The sequence below is a fragment of the Piliocolobus tephrosceles genome, chromosome 1, assembly GCF_002776525.5.
Source record: "Piliocolobus tephrosceles isolate RC106 chromosome 1, ASM277652v3, whole genome shotgun sequence".
Lineage (NCBI taxonomy): Eukaryota > Metazoa > Chordata > Mammalia > Primates > Cercopithecidae > Piliocolobus > Piliocolobus tephrosceles.
In genome coordinates, this window is record NC_045434.1 from 7,771,894 (window position 1) to 7,788,634 (window position 16,741).

General features: G+C 41.0%; 1 protein-coding gene and 1 pseudogene across 18 annotated transcripts in view; both read left to right on the forward strand.

Moving 5' to 3' along the window:
• The window catches only part of RGS7 (regulator of G protein signaling 7), a 581,407-nt gene extending 572,441 nt beyond the window's left edge, over window positions 1-8,966 (forward strand). For 10 of the 18 annotated variants that reach the window (XM_031936579.1, XM_031936580.1, XM_031936564.1 and 7 more), the window contains one exon: window positions 7,489-8,966. Coding sequence is in view for 9 of the 18 variants with exons in the window: in XM_031936580.1 (XP_031792440.1) it covers window positions 7,489-7,539 (51 nt within the window). In the remaining 9 variants the exon portion in view is untranslated. The remainder of the gene's footprint in view (window positions 1-7,488) is intronic. The other 8 variants (XM_023216275.1, XM_023216276.1, XM_023216273.1 and 5 more) reach the window with 3 other exon arrangements.
• A 4,459-nt stretch (window positions 8,967-13,425) lies between these two features.
• Window positions 13,426-16,165, forward strand: LOC111545327 (annotated as a pseudogene).
• Window positions 16,166-16,741: the final 576 nt, after the last annotated feature.

A 16,741-nucleotide genomic window follows, 5' to 3' on the forward strand; every position in this document is an offset into this window, starting at 1 on the left:
GCCTCAGCCTCCCGAGTAGCTGGGATTACAGGCACCTGCCAGGACGCTTGGCTAATTTTGTGATATATATATATTTTTAGTAGAAACAGGGTTTCACCATGTTGGCTAGGCTGGTCTTGAACTCCTGACCTCAGATGATCGCCGCCTCAGCCTCCCAAAGTGCTGAGATTACAGGCATGAGCCACCATGCCTGGCCATGCTTTGTGTTTTTATGACAGCAATAAAATAAGTGGGCTTAGTAACTGCAGCAAGCATAGCTTCTCTCTACTTCCTTTGTGAAGAAGGGATTGCAGGAGAGGAATGTAGAAAGTTGCTTCCATCTCCCTAATGCCCCCGGCTGTCAGGCTGTAGCTAAGAGCCTGGCCTTCATCAGTTCCTACTGACTCAGGGCTCCTTATCATCAACTTTCTGTCACTACTTTAAGACTAAGAATAATGATATATGTATTTTTTATGTTTTTTTTGAGACAGAGTCTCGCTCTGTCACCCAGACTGGAGTGCAGTGGCGTGCAATCTCAGCTCACTGCAACCTCTGTCTCCTGGATTCAAGCAATTCTCCTGTCTCAGCCTTCTGGTTAGCTGGGATTACAGGCATGCACCACCATGCTTACCTTTTTTTTTTTTTTTTTTTTAAGTAGATACATGGTTTTTCCATGTTGGCCATGCTGGTCTCAAACTCCTGACCGCAAGTGATCCACCCACCTCAGTCTCCCAAGGTACTAGGTTTACAAGCATAAGCCACTGCGCCCAGGCCAAGAATGATGTTTTTAAAGTCAGTTAAAATTTGTACCTTTGATAGTTCACTGAGAAAAGTTAAGGACAAATACATAGGTTGTTATTTTTGTTTTGAGGGTGTTGTCCCTAATTATAACAAAATCTCTACAAGCCATTTAGGACAGAAAGGAATTGGTTTGGTAGAGGGGAAGTTTTATTGTGACACACTAGAGAACTCTCTTTGTTTATGTAATTATCGTATTATAGACTAGGATGATGCTGTCTATTCACCTACGTGCCAGCTGAAGTCCCAGGTTTATTTTGTCCCAAAACTGATTATATGCTTCTTTTTCTAGCATATTGCCATTAACTAGATGTTACAAAATGTCATAAGATCTTGAGTTTTTGTTATGTTCTAAGTATATTTGTCTTTCTGTATAGATTTCTGTTTCCACTATAATCTGTTTCCTTTAGAATCTGACAGAAAGAGTTTAAATCACATAACACATATGTAATCATGGGGTTAAAAATAAGTATTATTCATATAAAATTATTGAATTATTGTAAGCAATTTGATTTTCTAAAAGTGCTATTGATAGGGTTTGTTAGCCCTTTTAATTTATGGAATTAAGACTTTAAAACTTAGCTATAAAAATTTCTCAGATTTGGTCAGGCACAGTGTTTCATACGTGTAATCCAAGCACTTTGGGAGACTGAGCTGGGAGGATCACTTGAGACCAGGAATTTGAGATCAGACTGGACGACATAATGAGACCTCATCTCTACTAAAAATAAAAAATCAGCAAGCCGTGGTGGTGCACACCTGTGGTCTCAGCTACTTTGGAGGCTGAGGCAGGAGGTCGCTTGAGTCTGGGAGGTCAAAGCTGCAGTAAGTCATGGTCACACCACTGCACGCTGATTTCGGTGATAGAGCAAGACCCTGTCTCGAAAATTTTAAAAATAATTTTAAAAAACCATTTCTCAGGTTCTTCGATTTGGAAAAATTGGGCAAAGATCATTGGCAGGGGCTGGTTCCATACAGCATCCAAGGAACTACACTAAAATTGATTGTTCCAAAATGGCTGACATGCAAATATCATACCATGTATACTTTCCTGGAAGTGATCCGTGTTCTTTTTAACTTAATACATTGCAATAGAGTGAGCAACCAGAAGTATACACACAATAGTTTCTTTGTGCACTAGAGTAGGACTTATGTATTTTCCTTTCCAGTATGTGAATAAGGCAGGATTTGCACATGGTTTGCAAATAGATCCAAGTGATCTAAATCTTCCAATCCAGATGGCTTATTGGGCATCCATGCTGTCTGCTTTCACCTCAGTGCTGCACTTAAGATCTTTTTTTTTGAGATGGAGTCTCACTCTGTTGCCCAGGCTGGAGTGCAATGGTGTGATCTCGGCTCACTGCAACCTCCACCTCCCAGGTTCAAGCGATTCTCCTGCCTCAGCCTCCCGAGTAGCTGGGATTACAGGCGACCGCTACCATGCCCGGCTAATTTTTGTATATTTAGTAGAGATGGGGTTTCACCATGTTGACCAGGCTGGTCTTGAACTTCTGACCTCAGGTGATCCACCTGCCTCAGCCTCCCAAAGTGCTGGGATTACAGGCGTGAGCCTCCACGCCCAGCCCAAGATCTGTTAACTATTAGTTGTACCCAAGTTTGCCTTTTAGTTGTCTCGAAATACAAAACAAATATCCTTATTGAACATTTGATAAATCTATACCATACACAGAGGTTTTGTTTGTTTGTTTGTTTGTTGAGATGGAGTCTCGCTCTGTCACCCAGGATGAGTGCAGTGGTACAATCTCAGCTCACTGCAACCTTTGCCTCCTGGGTGCAAGCGATTCTCCCTGCCTCAGCCTTCTGAGTAGTTGAGATTGCAGGCGCCTGTCACCACACCTGGCTAATTTTTGTATTTTAGTAGAGATGGGGTTTCACCATGTTGGCCAGAATGGTCTCGAACTCCTGACCTCAGGTGACCCGCCGGCCTCGGCCTCCCAAAGTGTTGGGATTGCAGGCCTGAACCACCTCGCCTGGTCCACATAGAGTTTTGTTGTTAAAATACACCTGTATGTTTTCTCATTTCTGCCCATTGTTATGCTAATATCACAAAGCCCCAGGTTTACTGTGGGCCTATATTTCTCTATGGGCTTCTATGAAAAAGTGTTTTTTAATTATGTCCTGGTTTGACAAGAGCTTGTCAGGCTTAACTTGTATCATATCCAATTTTTAATGAAGTCTGTATCAGGCCAAGTACTAGTAGCTTTGAGGATTTGAGGATATTTGAAAAAATAAAAACAAAACTGTAGAAAGAGAACCATGGTTTTTTTTTTTATAAATTGATAAAGACAACAGTAGATTTAATCGTTCAAATAAAAAAAATGACTATCTGAGTTTCAAATGGCTTCCAATTTCAATGTAACTATTTCACTCTTCTTTTTTTTTTTTTTTTTTTTTTTTGAGACAGTCTCACTCTGTCACGCAGGTTGGAGTGCAGTGGTGCGATCTCGGCTCACTGCAACCTCCGCCTCCCAGATTCAAGCGATTCTTCTACCTCAGCCTCCTTAGTAGCTGGGACTACAGGCGTGTACCACCATGCCCAGCTAATTTTTGTATTTTTAGTAGATACGGGGTTTCACCATGTTGGCCAGGATGCTCTCGATCTCTTGACCTCATGATCCACCTGCCTTGGCTTCCCAAAGTGCTGGGATTACAGGCGTCAGCCACCACACCTGGCCCATTCCTCTTCCCAGAATTTTGAACCAAATCACATTAATCTGTAGTTTTAAAAGAAACAGTTTTATATTAGCATCTTTCCCCCAGTCTTCTGCTATATAAGAATTAATTGTTGTGCCTCAACCAATGAGTACTGATGTGTACCTTCCTTTATCCCACAAAGAGTAAGCACTTTCTTTCTTTTTTTTTTTTTTTTTTTTTTTGAGACAGAGTCTTACTCTGTAGCCCATGCTGGAATGCAGTGGCCTATCTTGGCTCACTGCAACCTCCAACTCCCAGGTTCAAATGATTCTCCCACCTCAGCCTCCCAAGTAGTTGGGACTACAGGTGTGCCCCACCACACCCAGCTGATTTTTGTATTTTTAGTAGAGATGGGGTTTCACCATGTTGGCCAGGCTGGTCTTGAACTCCTGGCCTCAAGTGATCCAACCACCTCCACCTCCCAAAGTGCTGGGATTACAGGTATGAGCCACCATGCCCAGCCAAGTAAGCACTTTTTAAAGATAAATTTTTCAGTCTCAGAATAGGTATATATGCACATGTGTATACAATTCTATTCATAGCACAGATAGCATTGTATTTAAGAACTGAATTTTTTATTTCAACATCATTTGATTAACTTGTTGCCCAGGATTGGGGTGGAAAAGCAGTATGATTTTATGATTTTAGCTTTTAATTTACAACTTTCTGTCCTCAGTGTCAGAATAGTGACTCTAGGTTTGGGTATCTTAATGAAGACAGCTATAATGATAGTATTGATAATTATAATGATAGTATAATAAGGTAATAGCCAACATAAACTGAGTGAACAAAATGATCCATAAATAGTTTTAAGCAATTTACGTGTATCAATCTTCAGAACAAGATTTGAAAATAAGTACTATTATTATCCTCATTTTACAGATGAGGAAATAGGTATGGAAGTGGAGGCAGCGTTTCAGTCCATTAGAGCCAGCTATAACAAAATGCCGTAAACTGGGTGGGTAGCTTATAAACCAAATAAATGTATCTCTCACAGTTCTAGAAGCTGAGAAGTCCAAGATCGCGATGCTGGCAGCTTCAGTGTCCGAGGAGGGCCCCGTTCCTGGTTCATAGACAGCCATCTTCCCACTGTGTCCTCACCTGGTGGGAGGGGCAAACAAGCTTCCTTGGGCCTCTTTTGTAAGAGCACTAGGCCAGGGGCGGTGGCTCACGCCTGTAATCCCAGCACTTTGGGAGGCCGAGGCGGGTGGATCACCTGAGGTCAGGGGTTTGGGACCAGGCTGGCCAAAATGGCGAAATCCGGCTCTACTAAAAATACAAAATTAGCCAGGCGTGGTGGCTCATGCCTGTAATCCCAGCTACTCAGGAGGCTGAGGCAGGAGAATCGCTTGAACCCAGTGACTGGGGCCTTTGGAGGCGGAGGTTGCAGGGACCCGAGATTGCACCATTGCACTCCAGCCTGGGCAATAGAGTGAGACTGTGTCACACACACACACACAGGCAGACATAAATAGCACTGATCCCATTAATGAGAGCTTCACCCTTGTACCTGGTCACTTCCCAAAGCCCCCACCTCCTAATAGCATCACATAGGAGAGTAGGCTTTGAACGCCTGAGCTTTGAGAGGGACAGACATTCAGACCAGAGCAGGCAGGAATGCATATTTTATTTATAAAGCAGGGTCTCTTGTTAATAAACTGTTTTCTCTTTTATTATTGTTTCTCCCATAAAGTGAATAAACATAAGCCTAGTGGAAAATACCAACATTAAACTTTGATATCAGCCAGGGACGGTGACTCACGCCTTTAATCCCAGCACTTTGGGAGGCCGAGGCGGGCGGATCACAAGGTCAGGAGATTGAGACCATCCTGGCCAACATGGTGAAACCCCATCTCTACTAAAAATACAAAAAATTAGCCAGGCGTGGTGGTGGGTGCCTGTAGTCGCAGCTACTCCGGAGGCTGAGGCAGGAGAATCGCTTGAATCCGGGAGGCGGAGGTTGCAGTGAGCCGAGATTTAGCCACTGCACTGCAGCCTGACAACGGAGTGAGACTCCATCTCAAAAAAACAAAACAAAACAAAAACCACTTTAATATCTTCTACTCTCAGTTGCTGAAAGCTAAGTTGTGGACCCTTTTCCCAATTAAGAAAAAACTAAGAGAAAATGGTGCATGATTTTCATTGCTGCTGTTCATATCAGCAAAAGGGCCCTTATCAGTAATTATGTGGTGTGTAAAGAAACGTTGATTATGGAATTATTAATCTTTTCTTAAACATACTGTCTTTTTCCAAAAATGTGGCTGCTATGAACTGAATATTTCTGTTCCCTCCCCACTCAAGTTCACATGTTAAATCCTAATCTCAAGGGTGACAGTATTAGGAGACAGGACCTTTGGAAGGTAATTAGATCATGAAGGTGAAGCCCTTATGAGCAGGAGCCTTATCAGGTAGGCCCAGGGAGCTTATTTCCTTCATCCATTATCTGAGGACACAACGAGAATGCACCATTGATGAACCAAGGAGAAGGCCCTCACTCGACAAAGAATCTATAAGTGTCTAGATCTTGGACTTCCCAGGCCTATAAGAAATAAATTTCTGTTGTTTATAAGCCACTTAGTCTATGGTTATAGCAGCCCAAACAGACTAAGGCAATGACCATGAGTGATGATGTGTCTCCCATCACTGCCGACCCCTTTCTAAAACGGAGTCACATTAGGTAGCAAATCAAGACTATTGTTATGACTGTAATTTATTACTAAAATATATGTTTCCAATTTTTTATTTTTACTTATTATTTTATCTTGAGATGTACAAAAATCCATTAAATAACTGGCCCACATAATTTTGTTATAGAACATATAAAATAAGACATGAAATGAAAACCACCAGTTTTGTATTCTGATCAAATACTTCAATTTTTTTTTTTTTTTTTTTTTTTTTTTTTTTTTTTTTTTTTGAGACAGAGTTTCGCTCTTGTCACCCAGGCTGGAGTGTAGTGGTGTGATCTCGGCTCATTGCAACCTCCACCTCCTGGGTTCAAGTGATTCTCCTGCTTCCAGCCTCCTGAGTACCTGGGTTTACAGGTGCCCGCCACCACACCCAACTTATTTTTGTACTTTTAGTAGAGAGGGAGTTTTGCCATTTTGGGCAGGCTGGTCTCGAACTCCTGACCTCAGGTGATCTGCCCAACTCAGCCTCCCAAAGTGCTGGGATTACAGGCGTGAACCACTGTGCCCGGCCTCAGATTTCTTTTCTCTCTAGAGTACTTGTAATTAACAGCAACAATGTTGACTTACAAGATTTCTAAAACCTAAGTATGTGCTTTATGTAATCGTATGATATGTGGAATCAGAATAGATCAGATTTTTTCTTGGATTAGGGTTGGAAGAAGTCAGGAAAGGATAGGAAGATGTCAACAGCTGGAAACAGGGAACAAATAGACTTTTATCTTCAGATGCATAATTTTCACCTTTTTCTCCATTATTATGTAAGGTAGGGGACACAATCTTGAGTTTCATGAATCACACCCTCAAAAACTGCATTTTGTTTGATTAAATCATATCCTCTACATTTCTAGATATTTAAAAATGTGACATTAATTTCAACCATTGAACAAGAATGCACTCACATTATTATCTTTCAGAGCAGCTTACTAAGATTTGTTGTAACATGTTTATAATCAGTTGGGAACCTAGATGTTGCTTCATTGCTAAGCCTTGATGGAACATATATGGATATGTTTTATGATTTGCTATTCTGTGCTGTGAAACCATCAGTCTGTTTGCAGTGGGGAGGAAGGATTTGGGAGGGGTAGGAGGGTGGAGGGAGGGAGGATAGTTTTGTTTGATGTGTCATTGGAGGGAGGGAGCGGGGAAGGCAGGTTGGTCATGAAGTTTGAACTAAGATGGACTTAAAGGGTTCAGTTTTGACCCTTGCACACAAATCAGCTACAGTAAATAGTTGCTACTACTAAGCAGGTTTTCAGTGATCATACTTGATTTTCTTTCTTTTTTCTTGTTTTATATATTTTCTCAGGGGAAATCTCTCACGTCCAAGAGGTTAACAAGCCTTGTTCAGTCTTACTAAATGGATCATCTTGTAGCATGAATGCAGACTGGAGTCACTGCACATACTTTGTAGCTCGCTGTTGTGATCTGGAGCAGAGGACATTAGAACAAGATGTTGCATGAGCAAAGGACCTAAATTGTTATTTGTGTGTGTACATTCCATCTCCAATGGACTCTTCCATCTCAATGCCTCCATTCCAGACTGTTGTCTGCTTTCTTTCTCCCTCTACTTACGCTGGATCTGTGTCTTTTCCTTTTTAACAAGTTCAAGTGAAGTAAAACCTTTTCTTTTTTTCCTTCTCTCTCTCTCTCTCTCAAAGCTTCAGCTAGACACACAGTTCACTGAAAATTCAGTCAGTCAAAAACTGGAAGAAAAAAGTATATATCAATAAGTATACATACGGCTTCACATTTATTAAACAGTAAATTCGCACAGAAAGTTTCATTTCACCAGTGTATCCACAGTCGGAAACAAACTCATGTCTTTGTCTGTTGTCTGTACATTCTCCGTTAATGTTTCTTGCATTTATTTTTATACCATATTTAAAGAAGAAACACCTTTTACTCCAAATGTATTAAAGTTGTTCCCTTCTCTGTAAATTTGTGTATGTTTATATTGTTGTTTTATCTTTCATTAAAAGATGCAGAATCTCATTGCTTTTGTAACTTTCGACTTCTATGCTAACTAAAAAAGAAAACGCTGAGAAATCCACAAAACCACAACCGCAGAGTTAAATTTAGGTTGTCACCTTGAAATTTTTTTCAGGGTTTCAAGACACGCTTGGATAGTACAGAAGCCAGGGGCAGATGGAAGTTTTTTTGGAGGCTCACCTGAGACTTGGTAGATTCTTTTTCTCCCATGGAAGAACACCACAAATTGATCTTCCACATTTTCAAAGCTATTTAAAAGGGCTTCTGCCTCATGATGAATACGTATCTGTGTATTCTGCAAACTAATATTTCTGTTCAAATTAGGATTACGTGTGACTTATTAAATCAGGTACTGATTTGTTCTTCAAAACACAATTCTAAAAATATCATAGGTCAGTGCCTCTTAACTTTTCGGAGGTTACAGATTATTTTGAGAGCACAGTCACCTCTTGGCATCCCTGGGAAATTGGTTCCTAGACCTCTTCAGACACCAAAATCCACAGATGCTCAAGTCACTAATATACAATGGTGTGGTGTTTGCATATAACCTATGGAAATCCTCCCACATACTAAATCATCTCTAGATTATTACAATACCTAACACAATGTAATGCTGTATAGTTGTTATACTGTATTTTTAATTAATAGAACTTTAATTGTTGAATTATTATTTTTATTTTTGACTTTTTTCAAATCTTTTCCATCCACGGTTGCTTGAATCTAAAGCTATGGAACCTGTGGATGTGGAAGGCTGACTGTGTGATGTAATTAGTAAAATTTAGTGATGCTTACTAAGTGCCTGCCACTTCATTAAGAGTTTTCCATGCCATCAAAATTCTCACATTGAATCATCGCAGCAGTCCTGTAAAATCATTTCTGCAATTTTGAGAACACTGAAGCAGAGAGAGGTTAAGTAACTTGTTTGAAGTCACCTAGCTAAGTAGTGGATTGGGATCATACGGAAGGAAAAAAATCTTTGCTTCTACCCTTCCAGGATCTTAGCTGTGGCTCTGTAACAAAAGACAGATTAACAACAGAAAAGCATACAAATTTACATAATAGAAGTATTACGTGCCAGGTGCGGTGGGTCACGCCTGTAATCCCAGCACTTTGGGAGGCCGAGGCAGGTGGATCATCTGAGGTCAGGAGTTCAAGGCCAGCCTGGCCAACATGGTGAAACCCCGTCTCTACTAAAAATGCAAAGATTAGCTGGGCATGATTGCGGGCACCTGTAATCCCAGCTACTTCGGAGGTGGAGGCATGAGAATCACTTGAACCCAGGAGGTGGAGATTACAGTGAGCTGAGATTATGCCATTGCATTCCAGCCTGCACTACAAGAGTGAAACTCAGTCACAAAAAGAAAAAAAAAAAAAAGTATTATGTGACATGGGAGCCTTCATTAAGAAATGAATACCTTAAAAAACGATTAAACCTGAGTGTTTCTTTATACTAGGTTTGATGAAGAGTCGTGGGAAAATGTGATAGGGCAGAGAGATAGGCCCTAAGGGCAGTAAACCAGGAGAAACTGAGCAAGTCCTGTTCATTCAGATTCTCTTCAGCACCCCTCCATCTTCAGGGAGAAGAATGCTCCATTTCTCTGGATATAAGGAGAGCATCTCTCACAGGAGGGTTTTATGACCTGCTTCAAAGGAAGGTCAGAGAGTCCCTCCTGAACCTGCCATTTCTCAAATTTCTTCAGCTTAAAATATTCAATATTTGACAAATGGGATCTAATTAAACTAAAGAGCTTCTGCACAGCAAAAGAAACTACCATCAGAGTGAACAGGCAACCTACAGAATGGGAGAAAATTTTTGCAATCTACTCATCTGACAAAGGGCTAATATCCAGAATCTACAAAGAACTCAAACAAATTTACAAGAAAAAAACAAACAACCCCATCAGAAAGTGGGCAAAGGATATGAACAGACATTTCTCAAAAGAAGACATTCATACAGCCAACAGACACATGAAAAAATGCTCATCATCACTCGCTATCAGAGAAATGCAAATCAAAACCACAATGAGATACCATCTCACACCAGTTAGAATGGCAATCATTCAAAAGTCAGGAAACAACAGCTGCTGGAGAGGATGTGGAGAAATAGGAACACTTTTACACTGTTGGTGGGATTGTAAACTAGTTCAACCATTATGGAAAACAGTATGGCAATTCCTCAAGGATCTAGAACTAGATGTACCATATGACCCAGCCATCCCACTACTGGGTATATACCCAAAGGATTATAAATCATGCTGCTATAAAGACACATGCACACGTATGTTTATTGCGGCACTATTCACAATAGCAAAGACTTGGAATCAACCAAAATGTCCATCTGTGACAGACTGGATTAAGAAAATGTGGCACATATACACCGCAGCCATAAAAAAGGATGAGTTTGCGTCCTTTGTAGGGACATGGATGCAGCTGGAAACCATCATTCTTAGCAAACTATCACAAGAACAGAAAACCAAACACCGCGTGTTCTCACTCATAGGTGGGAACTGAACAATGAGATCACTTGGACTCGGAAAGGGGAACATCACACACCGGGGCCTATCATGGGGAGGGGGGAGGGGAGAGGGATTGCATTGGGAGTTATACCTGATATAAATGACGAATTGATGGGTGCTGATGAGTTGATGGGTGCAGCACACCAACATGGCACAAGTATACATATGTAACAAACCTGCACGTTAGGCACATGTACCCTAGAATTTAAAGAATAATAATAAAAAAATAAATAAATAAAAATTTTAAAAAAAAGAAAAGAAAAAAAATTCAATATTTTGGAATAGAACTCACAAACCCCATCATCATATAAATTCAGGCAGTCTGACTGCAGGGCACACTATACTGCCCACCTATCCATTATACCACAAATTTCTTTTGATAAAAATTATGTGAAAGTCCACAGAAACTCACAGTTGTACTGTATTTAGGACATTCACAGACTAATCTCTGTAGCTCATCCATGGACCCCAAGTAAACAACGTGACTCACTTTAAGGGCTGGATCAGTGGCAAAAAAAGGTTACCCAGCCAGGAGATGGGCCTGACTTGTCTGCTTTTGCATAAACCAAGGCATTGCAGACTCTGGTTATTTAAAAAAGAAACCAAGTTATTAATGCCTGTTACTTATTGTAGATAAATTTAAATACTGAAAAAATTTACTATCATTTGTGATAAATCAGCAGTGGAGTCTGTTGGTTATTTAATAAAACTGTCACATAATGGAAGAGACTTGATAGGAGAAATTTATATATAAGCTATAATCTAAACACTGTAAACAGTATAGAAGATATTTAATTATATGCTCATTTTTAAAAAGAAGAAGAAGAAGAATCCATAAAATGCAAGTAAATTAAATTGATAGACTGTATCCCTTAAAATCACTTAATTCAGGACAGTCTTGGACAGACAGCACTGAAGTTAGATTAAAACTCTAGTTAGTAGAAACATTCTTTTAAGGGAAACAATAATCCTATAAGAAGAGTATGGTGTTTAAACAATAAGCCTTGCACAAATACAATTGGTTGTTTCAATGGTTATCTTTCACAAGCCATCAGTCCTTAGAAGTCCGTCCTTCCTGGTAATTCCAAATCATGGAAAAATTTGCCTTTCTTGGCATTTTTAATCATAGAAAAAAAAAAAAAAAAAAAACAGCAGAAAAGAGAAACCCTCAGGCAAGTATCCCCAAGTCAAGAATCCCTAATTTAAAAAGTTACTCAAGTTACTCAAGCCTAATGACTCCATTTAATGTGGCCTAGACAAGACTCAGATACAAAGCAAGAGTCTTTCAGGAGAAGCACAGAAAAGTGTTGGAGTTCCTTGCAGTTCACTCCAGTAAGCTCTTGGCATCTGCCTCCCACCCCGTGCTAAAACCATTTGATCTATAAGGCATAGAATAAAAATCCTTCAAGTTTCTATTTAATAAAATTGTTTTTAAGTTTTTTTTTTAACTTTGAGATCATCAAAAAAGTTATCCTCCAATAAACCAGAGTTTCTACACTCACACTGCAGAGCTATTTTCATCCTCTAAATTGCATTGACCCAATTCTCCTCTGAGCGATGTTACAATAATGTGTTCCGTGGATCTGCACAGGATTTTCTGCTTGAATCAAAATAACAGAAATATGGCCAGCAACCTTATCTAAGCTGTGTCCGAAAATAAACGAAGGCAGAAACCCTCCCTCTTCGTAATGAGCAGTGTGAGACTTGATCTTGCTACTCAGGACTCACAGCTGTGCCCTTAGTTCTCCTGGTTGGCTGCTCACTTCTCTTTACATGATGGTTTATGAATAATTCTGGTCTACTGAGAGAGGCAAGTCTTGGCTGCTAGCACGAATTTAGTCTAGTTGCATGCACGGATTGTCTCCACACAGAAGATTCTGTGTCCTTAAATACACATTTGAAAGAGCACATTGAATATTTAGTTGTTTTACTGTGGTCTGTGACTACCTCTTTGCACATTTTAGTAACCCTCTAAAACGTCAGCAGGAAACAGCCAAAGCTACCAATCCATCCCCTAAGCCATTTTAAGAAATAGTGCATAATAATGAAGAATTTAAAGAACATAAAGAAGAGAGGAACTATATTCATGGATTTCACACACATACACAAATAGGTATCTTATACATTTTATTGTACAACCATACATTTGTACTTTTTATTGAAAATGTTGTGCTCTAGAACTCATTTTTTAAAAGACATCAAGTGATGTATCAAACATAAGATGCTTCCATTTAAAAATCAGATTAGAAGAAAAACTTGCAGATGCCCTTAGATATTTTGAGGAGTTTTTGGAGCTGAAATGTGTAATGTGTTTACCACTTCATTTTCAAAAAGGTCATTAGAGGCTGGGTAGACATGAATACTTCTTGATTTAAAAATTGATTAACAGGCATCGTGGGAAGGAGGCGGCAGCGTCCCGGGCGGGTAGGATGAGGCACCGGAGACGGCGGTGGCAGCAGTAAGCCCTCCTGGCCGCTCAGAGCGCTGTGGAGCAGCGTCCCAGCCCGGCCTCTGACCGCGGCGCCCCTCCTCGAGGCTTCTCATCCGCCCGCCCCTCACCAGTGCGCCGGCCGGCCTACCTGCTCTCCCCAGCCCGATGGCCGTCCTGGCTGCCCTCCCCAGCCCGATGGCCGGCCTGCCTGCTCTCCCCGGCCCCGATGGCCGGCCTGCCTGCTCTCCTCGGTCCCGACGGAGGGGAGGGCTGGGCCGGCAGGCTGGCGGCGGGCGGGCTGGCGACGATGCAGAACTTCTGCGCTCCGCCGAACTGCACGCGGAAGAGCACGCAGTCAGACCTGGCCTTCTTCAGATTGCCGAGAGACCCGACCAGATGCCGGAAGTGGGTGAATTGTAGGAGAGCAGACTTAGAAGATAAAACACCTGATCAGCTAAATAAATATGACCGGTGAGGTGTCCAACATTTTGAGACGTCTTGGGTCTGTAGAACTAGTCCTTATAGGACAGTTCTATGCGATAATGCAATACCAACAATATTTGCTCTTACCAGTCATTTGAACAACCCACCTAGAAAGTGAATAAAAGAATTGTTGATGAACCTTCTGAACAGGAACAAAAACATAAAGAAACCAACAACAGCAATGCTCAGAACCCCAGTAAAGAAGGGGGTGAAGGTCCAGATGAGGACATTTTACCTGTAACCCTTGAAGAGAAGGAAAACAAAGGATACTTAAAATCTCTGTTTGAAATCTTGATTCTGATGGGAAAGCAAAACATACCTCTGGATGGACATGAGGCCGATGAAATCCCAGAAGGTCTCTTTACTCCAGATAACGTTCACGCAGTGCTGGGGTGCTGGATAAATTGTGGTCAGGGGGTCCTGAGAAAGCGCTTTGAGACAAGAGCAGTTAACACGTTGTTTTGTTAAAAAAAAAAAAAAAAAACACACACAGCAGAGGCAGATGCTAGAGATCTGTGAGAGCTGTATTCGGGAATAAACTCTAAGGGAAGTGAGAGACTCACATTTCTTTTCCATTGTCACTGACGATGTAATGGACATGATAGGGGAAGGGCATCTACCTGTGTCGGTGAGGTTTGTTGATGAGTCTCGTTGAGGTTTGTTGATGAGTCTCATTAAATAAGAGGGTAATTTGCAGGCTTCCTGCCTTATGAAGCTGATGCAGAAATTTTGGCTGTGAAATTTCACACTACGATAGCTGAGAAATGGGGATTAAATATGGAGTATTGTTATGGCCAAGCTTACGTTGTGTCTACTGAATTTTCTTCCAAAATGGAAGTTGTTCCTTCTAGACTTTTAGAGAAATATCCCCAAGCTATCTACCCACTCTGCTCTTCCTGTGTCTTAAATATGTGATTGGTAAAATCAGTACCTGTTATGGGAGTATCTGTTGTGTTAGGAACAATTGAGGGAGTTTGTTCTTTTTTTCCATCAATCACCACAACTGCTTTTAGAATTTGACAATGTAATTTCTGTTCTTTTTTCAGAACAGTAAAGAAAGGGATAAAGAACTGAAGGAACTCTGCCATTCTCAGTGGACAGGCAGGCATGATGTTTTTGAAATTTTAGTGGAACTTCTGCAAGCATTTGTTTTATGTTTAGATGGTATAACTAGTGACACAAATATTAGACGGAATAACTGTGTAGCTGGCCGAGCATTTTTACTCTACAGTGCAGTAACAGATTTTGATTTCATTGTTACTATTGCTGTTCTTAAAAATGCCCTATCTTTTACAAGAGCCTTTGGGAAAAATCTCCAGGGGCAAACCTTTGATGTCTTCTTTGCAGCCGGTAGCTTGACTGCAGTACTGCATTCACTCAGTGAAGTGATGGAGAATATTGAAGTTTATCAGGAATTTTGGTTTGAGGAAGTCACAAATTTGGCAACCAAACTTGATATTCAAATGAAACTGCCTGGGAAATTTTGCAGAGCTTACCAGGGTAACTTGGAATCTCAGCTAACCTCTGAGAGTTACTATAAAGAAATCCTGGCCGGGCGCGGTGGCTCAAGCCTGTAATCCCAGCACTTTGGGAGGCCGAGACGGGCGGATCACGAGGTCAGGAGATCAAGACCACCCTGGCTAACACGGTGAAACCCCGTCTCTACTAAAAAATACAAAAAACTAGCCAGGCGTGGTGGTGGGCGCCTGTAGTCCCAGCTACTCGGGAGGCTGAGGCAGGAGAATGGCGTCAACCCGGGAGGAGCTTGCAGTGAGCTGAGATCCGGCCACTGCACTCCAGCCTGGGCCACAGAGCCAGACTCCCTCTCAAAAAAAAAAAAAAAAAGAAATCCTGTGTCCCAACTGTGGAGCACATTATTCAGGAACTTAAAGATGTAATCTCAGAACAGCACCTCAAAGCTCTTAAATACTTATCTCTGGAACCCTCAGTCATGGGACACCTCCAATTCAATACGTTGGAGAAACACCAGGCTGACATATATAGAAATGACCTACCCAATCCCGACATGCTCTCATGTCTTTGATTCTTCATTGTTGGAGAATCAAATAGAAACGGGGAAAGACACAGAGCTCTGTCCACCATTTATGAAGCCTTCCACCTGCCCGACATCAAGTTTTTTCCTAATGTGTATGCTAAATGACCTATTGCCAAAGGTCCCGTGTATTCCTCCTGTGATGAAGGTTGAGAATGAGCAGTATGAAAATGGACGAAAGCATCTTAAAGCATACTTGAGGAATACTTTGACAGACCAAAGGTCAAGTAACTTGGCTTAGATTAACATAAATTTTGATAGAAAACATGACCTGGATTTATTGGTGGACATGTTTTTTTTATTGGTGGACACGTTTTTGTTTTTTTGTTTGTTTGTTTTTGATGGAGTCTCGCTCTGTCGCCCAGGCTGGAGTGAAGTGGCGTGATCTCGGCTCACTGCAAGCTCCGCCTCCCGGGTTCACGCCATTCTCCTGGGTGGACACTATATTAAACTCTATAAAAGTAAGTCAGAGTTTCCCACAGATAATTTAGAAACCATGGAAAATACCTAGGAGACTTTCAAAAGTAGTCTTTCTTATATTTGATATTTGGAAGAAAAGCCTTAAGGTGTATGTAGGTCTTAATCACTTAATATCTTTGCCTATAGGCCTCCATTGAATACATTAGCCATTGATAATCTACCTGTTTAAACGGCCCATTTGAACCCTCATGCTCTGAAGACCTGTCTGTTCTTCCAGAAGAGTCCATTGAAAGTGCCATCTTTCACTTCCGCATGATCTCTGCAGGTGGCACTCTGCAATTGTGAAGTCATTTTAGACACAGCATTTATTATCACTGTGGATCTCTGCTCAGGTGTTGAGTTACCAGTTCTTTGAAGAAACATATTTTGAAGAAGTGTGAGAGGAAGAAATACATTTTATAAAGTGTTGAAGCCCGCAATTGACCTTTGACTAATAGGAGTTTTAAGTATGTTAAAAATCTATACTGGACAGTTACAATAAATTACCAGAGAAAGAGAAGCTTGTGAGCTTGCCAAGCAAGGAATCCAGGGTGGATTTTTGTCTTTCACAAATGAACTTAAAGGAACAAATGACAGTTAAAGTTTGAATGGAAGAGCCTGCTGTTGT